Below are 12,448 nucleotides of genomic sequence, written 5' to 3'. Positions count from 1 at the left end.
CTGCTGTGGTGGCTCCTGATGTGGAGCCTGCGCAGGTGGATCTTGATGTGGAGCCTGCGCAGGTGGATCCTGATCAGGAGCCTGCGCAGGTGGATCCTGATTAGGAGCCTACAAAGGTATATCCTAGGATGCCATCTATCTAGGTACATGTCATAAAGTTAAAATAAATACGTAAGCAGAGAGAGAGAGAGATCATTTTCATTTTCAAAAAATACATGTAAAAATTTCAAATATTTTAGTGAGAGAGAGAGAGAACATATATTTCAGATCTAGAGATAACATATATTTCAGAGAGATAGAGAGATCTAACATGTGTATATATTTAAATCTTTGACATACATAAAAAATTCAAGAATAGAGAGATCTAACACGTCATATGTTAGGACACTATATGATCCTAAGGACAACATACGACCCTTTAAGACACTATGTGATGGACTAAGGGGTATGTCGTTCACACTAGGATTTTATAAGGGGTCATATGTGGTTCTAACCACATATGACCCCTTAGGACACTATATGATCCTAAGGGGAATGTCATATGTATAGTAGGATGTTATGAGGGGTCATATGTGACCTACTAAGGGGTCACACATGTGTTAATGCATGTGTGACCCCTTAGGACACTATATGATCCTAAGGGGAATGTCATATGTACAGTAGGATGTTATAAGGGGTCACACATGTGTCAATGCATGTGTGACCCCTTAGGACCACATACGACCCCTTAAGACACTATGTGATGAACTAAGGGGTATGTCGTTCACACTAGGATTTTATAAGGGGTCATATGTGGTTCTAACTACATATGACCCCTTAGGACACTATATGATCCTAAGGGGAATGTCATATGTACAACAGGATGTTATAAGGGGTCATATGTGACCTAGACTAAGGGGTCATGCATGTGTTAATGCATGCATGACCCCTTAGGACCACATACGACCCCTTAAGACACTATGTGATGGACTAAGGGGTATGTCGTTCACACTAGGAATCTATAAGGGGTCATATGTGGTTCTAACCACATATGACCCCTTAGGACACTATATGATCCTAAGGGGAATGTCATATGTACAGTAGGATGTTATAAGGGGTCATATGTGACCTACTAAGGGGTCACGCATGTGTTAATGCATGTGTGACCCCTTAGGACAACATACGACCCCTTAAGACACTATGTGATGGACTAAGGGGTATGTCATTCACACTAGGATTCTATAAGGGGTCATATGCGGTTCTAAGGGGTCATGCATATGTTATAACACATGCATGACCCCTCAGGACCACATATGACCCCTTATGACACTATGTGATCCTAAGGGGAATGTCATATGTACAGTAGGATGTTATAAGGGGCCATATGTGACCTACTAAGGAGTCATGCATGTGTTAATGCATGCGTGAGCCCTTAGGACCACATATTCAACCCCTTAAGACACATAGGAAATGTCATATGTACAGTAGGATGTTATAAGGGGTCAAATTTGACCTACTAAGGGGTCACACATGTGTCAATGCATGCGTGACCCCTTAAGACACTATGTGATGAACTAAGGGGTATGTCGTTCACACTAGGATTTTATAAGGGGTCATATGTGGTTCTAACTACATATGACCCCTTAGGACACTATATGATCCTAAGGGGAATGTCATATGTACAACAGGATGTTATAAGGGGTCATATGTGACCTACTAAGGGATCACGCATGTGTTAATGCATGCGTGACCCCTTAGGACCACATACGACCCCTTAAGACACTATGTGATGGACTAAGGGGTATGTCATTCACAGTAGGATTCTATAAGGGGTCATATGCAGTTCTAAGGGGTCATGCATATGTTATAACACATGCATGACCCCTTAGGACCACATATGACCCTTATGACACTATGTGATCCTAAGGGGAATGTCATATGTACAGTAGGATGTTATAAGGGGTCATATGTGACCTACTAAGGGGTCATACATGTGTTAATGCATGCGTGAGCCCTTAGGACCACATATTCAACCCCTTAGGACACATAGGAAATGTCATATGTACAGTAGAATGTTATAAGGGGTCATATGTGACCTACTAAGGGGTCACACATGTGTCAATGCATGCGTGACCCCTTAGGACCACATACGACCCCTTAAGACACTATGTGATGAACTAAGGGGTATGTAGTTCACACTAGGATTTTATAAGGGGTCATATGTGGTTCTAACCACATATGACCCCTTAGGACACTATATGATCCTAAGGGGAATGTCATATGTACAGTAGGATGTTATAAGGGGTCATATGTGACCTACTAAGGGGTCACGCATGTGTTAATGCATGTGTGACCCCTTAAGACACTATGTGATGAATTAAGGGGTATGTCGTTCACACTAGGATTTTATAAGGTGTCATATGCGGTTCTAAGGGTTCATGCATGTGTTATAACACATGCATGACCCCTCAGGACCACATATGACCCCTTATGACACTATGTGATCCTAAGGGGAATGTCATATGTATAGTAGAATGTTATAAGGTGTCCTATGTGACCTACTAAGGGGTCACGCATGTGTTAATGCATGCGTGACCCCTTAGGACCACATACAACCCCTTAAGACGCTATGTGATGGACTAAGGGGTATGTCGTTCATACTAGGATTTTATAAAGGGTCATATGCGGTTGTAATGGGTCACACATGTGTTAAGACACTATTTGATGGACTAAGGCGTATGTCGTTCACACTACAATTTTATAAGAGGTCATATGTGGTTCTAAGGGGTCACGCATGTGTTATAACACATGTGTGACCCCTTAGAACCACGTATGACCCCTTAGGACACTAGATGTGATCCTAAAGGGGATGTCATACATGTACACTACTATGTTATATGTGATCTTCTATGACCTCCTAAGGGAACGTATAGTGTCATATGTGGTCTTAAGGGGTCATGTTGTGCGTGTAATAGGATGTGAAAATGGGTCACATTGTAGAGGAAATTTAATTTGTTTAAATTTGTTATCTAAATTTTCTAATGTTTATTTAAATTAATTTTTCTAACGTTTTTCTTTTTTTGCTAATGTTTTTCTAAGTTCTGATTTACTACAGGTTAGTTTTCTATGTTTTTCATAACAATTTTTTAAAATGTCGAAAAAAATATACATCTATACAATTATGTAATTTTAAAAACAAATTGACACATTTCAATCAAAACATTAAATTATCAAACATTTTTCTAAAATAATGAAAAACAATAAATTATCAAACATTTTTCTAAAATGTTGAAAAACAATAACTATATACAATTATTTAATTAAAAAAATAAATTAACAAACAAATTATTTACAAATTTAATTAAAAAAAACATTATTAAACCAAACAAAGGGTTATTTTGTGCACCTGATATAACAAAGGTCGAAAACTGAAATAGGAAAGATGCTAACTGCTGCAGACAAAGTTTGGTGACGTGATGCTAACGACTGGTTCGATCCAACCCCCACCAGACAGAAAAAGTCAAATTTGATAATGACCTTTTAACTGTCATTTTTGATATTTATAAATTTTAAAAAAAAACCCTAACCGAAAAGGGTTCGAGCGAATGGGGGGTTCGCTCGAACCCAAAAGTTGCGCAATGTTCGAGCGAACCCAAGTCAGAAGGTTGGTTCGATCGGACTGCCAGGGGTAGTCCGAGCGAACATTCCTATTTTGCTCGAACATGGGCAAATCCAAAATTCCCACTTTCGCCAAATTCCTTCGTTGGCAAAAGTGGGAACCAGCTTTGTGAATTCACCCTAACCCGTTATGTGAGACATGTTTGCTTGCACTTACACGGTGGCCACATGGAGTTGCCCACCTTAATGCATCAAACCCTCATCTTCAATTGGTCCTACCCTACAAAAGGCCTTCAAAATCCTAATATAAATTTTCCATACTTGCATCCCCTCTAAATCCGTGAGCCACCAATGAAGGATAAGCAAGATGAGGCCATTTCTTTGCAAAACCCTAGGCAAAACTATCAAATCTAGACCACTTCCAGAAAATTGTAGGTTTCTCCATTGTCTTGGAGAATTAGGACCTAAGACTTGATGAATATGAAAGGGGATTTTCCACTCTAACACATCCCACTTGTTTCCTAATTTCAAAATGATCGTACAATAGGGTACCCCAATCAGAACAACAGAATTTTAGGAAATTCTCATAATTCTATTGCTTCAATGATGCCAAAATGTTTACAAAAACTTTCTCTCCCCCCAATGATGATTGGGAATGACATTTTATACCTTACTCAATGGTTATCAACCACCTTTTGAACTAAGGTGATCGTTGGAAGGGAGTTGCTATTTGCAACAAAAGTTGTCAAGTTTGAGCAACTTTTGACACATGTTAAATCCGCCTGCCTAGAGTTGTTTCAGCATGTCTTAAGTCTTCCTAAGACATCTCCAACACATAAACACCTATAAAATACTCAACTAAATACCCCTAGGCCCATATGCCCATGGTGGCTTATCAATTTGCCAAATCCATGTCATTGGGTGACAAGGTGGGGTTTATTACAAAATCAAACAAACATGACTACCCTATTACATAGATTGAAAGGTCACCTTCCAATGTGTGACCTTTAGCCTTTATTGCTCTTATCATCTTAGTCATGAGGTGCTCCTGCACCAGGAAAGATTAAATAATTCGCTTTCAGACGTATGAATGAATGAGAAATCAAAGTCTATGCAACAAACATATGCATAACTGGAATGCACAAGAAAGCATTATAAGAATAACTGGAATGACTCACAGACCAAATTACAGTCAAAAGAAATACACACAAACACACAAATCTAAAATATATTTTTTCCTTTTTCAGAATGTCAATAGAATGACTCAAAGATCATCTTATTCCTATACAATGGTTATGCCCAAAAAACAAAAAAATACATTCTTCTTTTCCCCTTTTTACAATAGAAAATTAGGAATTTTCCCCTTGCTGCAACGTAAGTTTCCAGCAAGAGAAGGAAAGAGCCCCTTAGCTTTTCTTTTCATTGCATATATATCCTCCTTCTTTTTCGAGGAGACTTTCAGTGAACATAACTGATTCTTGGAAAAGATTATTGATTACAAAAATATTTCTTTTTAACCTTTCACCTTCTCGTGGAATTATTGCTTTCCAACTGATTTAAAACATATTTTAAAATATTTTAAATTGCTGCATTGAGAAAATAATATATCATATGGGCTCTTATGGTCATAAAATTAAATCTAGGAATATTTAAGACCAAAATATTAGGTGGGTTGTCTTTAGATTTTAAAAATTTGCAACTTTTTCGGATGCATTTTTGGACTAATGGATATGTATGCAGAATTTTATTGTCGCAGAATGAACCATTGCACCTTGAACCGTGGGGTTCAATCAGAAGGTTCAAAATTACAGACTTCGCCCACAATATGCTTCATTAATCACTTTGTCTTTACATTCTCGTGCGCATTGAACCTTTGAACCATGGGGTTCAATCAGAAGGTTCAAAATTACAGACTTAGGCAAACATAAAGACTAAAGTCATGAGATTTTTCAATAACAAAGCTATGACTTGGGGAAGTGAAAACTTTTTATTTTTATTTTTAAATTTCCAAGTTCAAAAACTAGGGTAACAGGAAGTAACATTAAATCTTTACTTAAATAAAGTGGTTCAACAAATGAGGAGGAATAAAAACCATAAATGTTATCCTCTTCTAAACTTATGTGATAACCTAAGATTAATAAATGATGATCAGATAAATTAAATCCTAGATTAACATAAACATGAGATAAGTCCTAGATTAAATAAGGGAATTAATTGCCTAATAAAAAGGACTATGGTTAGGAATAACATAATTCCTCCAATTGGATTGATGTGTCATTCTATCTTCTGGCTTCTATCATGTCTTTGAGAATTGTAAAGCATTTGGATAGAATTGGTATTGTGAACATGTATTTTCAAGACTATGATCATGTCTATGATTTTGTGTATGTTTGATTCCTACAAAAAATTTTGCATATGTGCTTCAATATCTCCACTAGGTCAAGGTAGGGTTTAGGAAGATCTTTGAGATTTTGATGTGCTAAGATTCAAGTACTTCATTTTCTTTAGCCTTAGTCAAGCCCCTTTGTGATTGTTGTTCACAATGAAAAATGATAATATAAATAGATGTCAAAATTGAAGACATTGAATGTAGGGGTGTTCTTAATCTTTGCTCTTCATTGTAGTACTTAAATGGATAGAGGATTAATGCTTTTCAATGATATATTAGAGTGATATAGAAATTGTTATATTTGAGTTGTCCTTAAATAAGTAATCCTAGATGTTCAATTTGAAAGAGTCGCACTCAAGCCAACTAGCAATCGTCATTGGTATCACCTCAAGGGGCCTAAAATTAGATATTGATTATGATGGACAAGATCACTAATACAATTTTATCCAAAGGATAGAACTTCAGATAGAATTACAATAATGACCACATTTATGATAAGATTGACCAAAGGACGAGATTAAAATTCAATTATATCAACTTACATTATATGACTTCTAGATAAAACAAGAAAACAACATATTCATCAATATTTTAAAATAAATATAAAATTTGAAAAAAAGTAAATGAAACTCTTGCTAATTTTCATTTTCCATTTTTAACAATTTAAATAAGTTTTTCCAAATTAAATATAGAGATTTTAGATGTTTCTAAGGGCTGTCGGTGAAACTTGTCAAAACATAATTGTTGCGTCGAAACGCAAATCACGTTGGAAATAAGAGAACAGGTCTCAGTCAATGGTCGTACTAGGTGAGTTGGCACCTACTACATTGCCTGGCTCTTCCCCATTCATTTGTTGTAAAAGATGATTCTTCTTTCTGCTGAGGCTCGCTGCTCACCTAACCCATTGAAGAATCTACAAAACAAAATTCAAAACAGGCGGCTTACGTATTGCCCAATTCAGTATATTGGATTAATCAACTCAGGAAACTCTCAAAGAGACAATTAAATACAGTTAAATTTGTCTTAATTAAGCAACAACGTAAGGGAATCTGTAAGACCTGTCTTTTTGTGTCAGCCTCAATTATTAAAACAGTTGCTGTTCTTTCAAGATATATGTGATTTGTCTGGTTACTATTACTGCTAAGAATAATTCAGTCTGTCAACTTTTCAAAGCAGTGATTTATCATTAAGAAAATAGTGCAGCCAGTTACTAGATACGTCATGTGGGTTTTGGTTTTCTGGTTTATTAATGAAGATAGATGGATTGCAGATGGATTAAAAAGTAAACTCTTTGTTAATGAAGTACAAAAGTCTGATGTCTACGTGGTGGCCACACGGAGGTCCTCATTGATGCACCTGGACACTGGTTGTTCATTGAATTCGTAATAAAATGCTGTGATGACGTTTGTAATGAACAGATAAGATCACGTTTGTTATGATATGCCAAACACGCCTCTCCTCCGTGTGAAAAAGACTGGAAGTTAACCTCCCCACATCAGCCCGCCAGAGCTTCATCGAACGTTCTGGTCGATCACGAGTTATCGTTTTCTAGAGAGAAGATATTTGTGAAGATTTTTTATCATTTTTCAGAGGATAAATCAAGTAATTTTCATCTGGGCATAGCTGTTATCTAACTCAGGTTGTGCATTTCACTTGGGTCGTTTTTTCCTTGGGCAGAATCCACGTTTTCTTGGTTTGAATAATTTGGGAAAGTTTTCTTGGCTCTATCGGGACCACATCAAAGGAAATTATCTAGAAGGTTTGCAGAAGGGATATAGAGTCAAAGAAGGCGTTGCTTGAACATGACTGTAACTTGAAGGCTCTTATTTTAATTGCGGTCTCTGTATTTGACACCTGTGAAATGCATTTAGGTGCATACATTGAAAAGGGAATATATATCCAGATGATATGATAAAAATGTGGAGGGTAATGAAAGCAATAAAAAAACAATGAAATTGAGTACCATGTATTGGATCGGTATTAAATCCCCTTCATTCAGTAATTGTTTCTATGCAATTTAGCTGCAACCCAATTTGGTTTCACAGAATTCAGTTGTGTGTGACTGGAAGTTGTTTATAGAGAACAGAATACCGACGTTTGTGGGAAAAATGGAGAATTTTATTTCATCGCCTGACAAGGGAAACTCTTTCTTTATCAGCAATCTGACTTCTACTCCGTCATTGGAAGTTGTGAGTTTGGCAGATTACAACCCATATGGTAGTCCCGGTACGAATTACAATCCATATGGTAGTCCCGGTACGAATTACAACAACTACAACTTCAATCCCTCACTAGCGATCCTCATCGTGGGGTTGTTCAGCTTCCTTTTCTTTATAATGGTTTTCTTTATCTGCATCTGCCGCCGCTTGAACGTCGAGGAAGGTAGTAGAGCTTTCCGACGACCGCGTGCCAATAACAATATGAGGGGCCTGGAGCGGACTGTCATCGAGAGTTTTCCAGTATTCAGCTACAGTCTGGTGAAAGGGCTAAAATCGCAGGCGAAGGGGACGGAGTGCACCGTCTGCCTCAGCGACTTCGGGGACGAGGATATGGTGCGGTTGCTTCCCAAGTGCAGCCACGCTTTTCACCCGGAGTGCATCGACATGTGGCTATGTTCTCACACAACGTGCCCGGTCTGCCGAGTGAGCCTTGTGCCTGGAGACGACTCCACTCCCATGGCCACCGTCGAGCCGCAGACGCCACCCGAGCAGGTCACAATCGTTGTCGACAATGGAAATAACGAAGCTCCGGAGGCGAGCCACGATTCGACGGGGCACTCGTTGGTGATGGTACAGAAGGAGATGGAGCAGCCAACGGAGTGGTACATCGCTACGCCTCGTGGGCTCACTCCTGGATTGCACAGGAGCTGCAGCTTTGTAGCCGGCCATCATTTGCAGACGACGTCCACTTCTAATGCGCCGCCAGCGGGGTCGAAGCCGGGCGGTTCTGTGAATGATGTAGGGCGCAGGTCGAAATCAGAAAGATGGGGGAACGGTTCAAAGAATCCGAGCTCGTTTTTAAGAAGTTTTTCTGAGCGCGCAGTCCCTTTGCCCAGAGAGCAACGGGGGCTGGAGCAACCAAGTCACAAGGCTTATCTGAGGAGGACGTTCAGTTGGCTGATTGGAAGTGAGAGGGAGAGAAACAGACCGGAGGGATCAGAGAACAGATCAGTGTCCTCCAGACATCATCAAATCGCCGTATAAGTAGTGTATTGTAACAATCGCGAAAGAAAGTAAAGGGGCGTTTGCCCCTTTCAAATCGTTCTAACCATAAACCCACAAAGATTGTTCATGGCGCTGTCATCTCGCACGCTCAGCCCCGTGTGGCAAATCCTATACATTTTGTAAGTGGCCCCTTTGAAATCTCCAGAACAGAATACCTTGGAGCTGTCTTGGCAGGAATAGGGAGGTTAGGTCAGGGATTCGAAGTTTAGCTGTGTGATAGGACGAACCTTTAATGTACAATAGACCTCTAATCCCATTTTTGAATGGCTTACATTTCACCTTTGTCAAAATTATATCACCAACGTTTAAACGTATTTTGGAAGGAAAATAAAGTGTACATTTCATCTATGCAAATTTGCAGGAAAGTTTGAGGACAGCTGCCATTAAGGCATTTAGGCAGAATTGTCTCTAATACCTATAAAAATTCATACACTGTCATCCGTGGGCATTCAAATATATTAGGGTAAGAGAGGGGAAAGACATGGGAAGGGAGAGGGTTGGAGGGAGGGAGATGGATAGGGATAGCTAGAGAGAGATAGAGAGTTGGAGGGAGGGAGATGGATAGGGATAGCTAGAGAGAGATAGAGTTGGGGAGGGGGGAGAGCTCACATATATTAGGTAGAGAGAGGGGAAAGATAGGGAAGGGAGAGTGTTGGAGGGAGGGAGAGGGATAGAGAGAGAGATAGAGAGTTGGAGAGAGGAGTAGAGAACAAAGGATTTAAGGAGGGAAAGAGACAGAGAGAGATTTGGGGGAGGGATGGAGGGTCAAGGAGAAATAAAGAGTGAGAGAGAGTTAGAGAAGGACAAAGAGGTAAGGAGAAAGGGGATGGGTAAGAGTGAGAAATATCTAGAGAGGGTGGTTCAAGGAAAGAAAGGGAGAGGTAGAGAGAGGTAAGAATAAGAGTATAGATGGAAAGAGACGGAGGGAGAGAAAGGTAGGGTGTAAGAGATATATACATAGAGAGTCAAGGAGTAATGGGAGGCATAAAGAAAGAGGGAGAGGTGGGTAGAATTAAAGAATGCATTAGAGGGAGGGACTGAGAGGTAGAGAAAGTAATTAGAGAAAGATGGAGAGGTAAGAAAAAGAGTAGACAAGAGAAGGAGTAATGAGAGAGAGAGAGAGAGAGAGAGAGAGAGAGAGAGAGAGAGAGAGAGAGAGAGAGAGAGAGAGAGAGAGAGAGAGAGAGAGAGAGAGAGAGAGAGAGAGAGAGAGAGAGAGAGAGAGTTAGGGAGAGAGAGAGAAGTGGGAAAAAGAGTAAAGATAGAAAGGAGGGAGGGATTATGAAGTAGAGAAGGCCAAATAGGGGGAGACACACACACACATAGAGACTATTAGAGAGGCCAAGAAGCAGAGAGGAGAGAGAGAGAGAGATCGAGAGACAAAGAGGGAGAGAGACAGAGAGAGACAAAGAGGGGGGGAGGGCAAGGGAGAGGTAGGAAAGGAGAGATAGGTAAGAAAAAGAGTACAAAGGGAAGAAGGGAGAGAGTGAGATATAGAGAAGGAGAAAAATAGAGAGAGGGAGAGGGGGAGAGAGAAATTGAGAGAGACAAAGAGGTAGAGGGAAAGTCAAAGAGGTAGAGAGGGAGGAGAGGGGGGGAGAGAGGGTCAAAGGGAGGAAGAGGGGTAAATAGAGATAAATAGATAGAGGGAGAGTAAGAGGAGGGGTAAATTAGGTAGAGAGAGAAATGTGATAAAAAGTGTGGAGAGAGAGAGGGAGAGGGGGGGAGAGAGAGAGAGAGAGAGAGAGAGAGAGAGAGAGAGAGAGAGAGAGAGAGAGAGAGAGAGAGAGAGAGAGAGAGAGAGAGAGAGAGAGAGAGTGATTTGATGGGAGGATTGAGGGAGAAGGGTATATAAAGTGGTGGAGAGCATTAAATAGGGAGAGGTAGAGAGCATTAAAGAGGGCAGAGAGAGAGATAGGTGTGGATGGAGAGAGAGGTAGCAAGTCATAGAAAATAAGAGGTGGATATCTAGTAATATAAGAAGCTTCAAATCTATTGCAATCATATCTAATAGTGTTTACCAAATGAAAATAAACTCTCTAACAAAACAAATAACACCATAGAAAATTAAACACATGAAATTGTGATTACATGGAGAAATCCTTTCCAGAAAAATCTCCACTAATAAAAGAGGGTAAATCTATATTATTCGTATAAGAGATTCTGATACATAGAGATTTCTGTGAATGTTGAAAATTGAAACTATTTGTAAGCCCTCAACAACCCAATCACTAGTTCAAATCTACAAAACCTTATCCAAAAACACTAATGAAGTACTCTATCAATCATGCAAAGAAATGAAATCAACAAAATACACCTTCACACACACAATAGGCTTGCACTAACACAAGGGATCATGAAAAGAATCAAATGAGGTTTCTTGGTGATATAAAATCTATGATGCAATGCATGTGATGATGTAAGTTGTAGAGAGATTTTTGCATTATGTAGGTACTCTAAATGATTGTGGATTGTCAAAATAAAAGGAGGAAACCTCTTTTATAGAAATTTCAAACAAAAATAGGTTCAAATTAAGAGCTTAAAATATGAATGGCCATGATCATATAGTTAGAAGAGAATCAAAAAAATTAAAGGGTAGGTAGAGATGAAGGGAGAAGATTAAGTAGTAGGTAAGTGTGAATGAGATTACAAGGTTAATTTTAAATGGAGGGATAAGATTAAGAGGTGTGTTGACTTTTTGACTCAATGAATATGGACATTGGAGAAAGGACAAAGTGAATGAAGAGGAATATGACACTTGTCACATGACTATGAATTTAGATTATGATCCATGTGAACAAGTTGGAGGGATAAGATTAGAAAGATGATGACAATTGAATTAAAATAAATAAAAGTATTTATTTAATTAAAAGAGGAAAAAGGTGTTGTTTAGGACTATTATATAAATAATAAATATTTATTTAATGTTTAAGAAGCAAACGTTAATGACTGATACATGCCCCAGTAGGGAAGTTGTATGCTTCCTCAAGAGATTGGGTTACAAAAGATAAGAGAATTTCAGGAAATATCTCAATAGGAAGAAAAGGAAAGGCTAACTGACAATTTATAAAAAACAGGGTTAGCTTGAAATAAAACAAGACCAGAATAGGGCAAATAGGGTCATAAGGGACCGCAATGGATTAACAGGTCCATTAGCGCTACAACACCTATATATAGAAGGTAAGAATTCAATTCTCCTTATTTTCACTCTTCATCTTTAGTGATTGAACTAGAAGTA

General features: G+C 38.9%; 1 protein-coding gene across 1 annotated transcript; it reads left to right on the top strand.

Annotated features, from left to right (window-relative positions):
* Positions 1 to 7,623: 7,623 nt before the first annotated feature.
* Positions 7,624 to 9,563, top strand: LOC131053560 (RING-H2 finger protein ATL32). Its single transcript, XM_057988182.2, has one exon. The coding sequence runs from the start codon at positions 8,095 to 8,097 to the stop codon at positions 9,187 to 9,189; it is 1,095 nt and encodes a 364-aa protein (XP_057844165.1). The 5' UTR covers positions 7,624 to 8,094; the 3' UTR covers positions 9,190 to 9,563.
* Positions 9,564 to 12,448: the final 2,885 nt, after the last annotated feature.

Source organism: Cryptomeria japonica, chromosome 8 (genome assembly GCF_030272615.1).
Source record: "Cryptomeria japonica chromosome 8, Sugi_1.0, whole genome shotgun sequence".
NCBI classification, from domain to species: domain Eukaryota; kingdom Viridiplantae; phylum Streptophyta; class Pinopsida; order Cupressales; family Cupressaceae; genus Cryptomeria; species Cryptomeria japonica.
The sequence above is the reverse complement of the archived record's forward strand: the minus strand, read 5'-3'. Positions and strand labels throughout refer to the sequence as shown.

Excerpts from the sequence above, each read along its gene's own strand:
- LOC131053560 (XM_057988182.2), top strand. The coding sequence starts at position 8,095 with ATGGAGAATTTTATTTCATCGCCTGACAAGGGAAACTCTTTCTTTATC.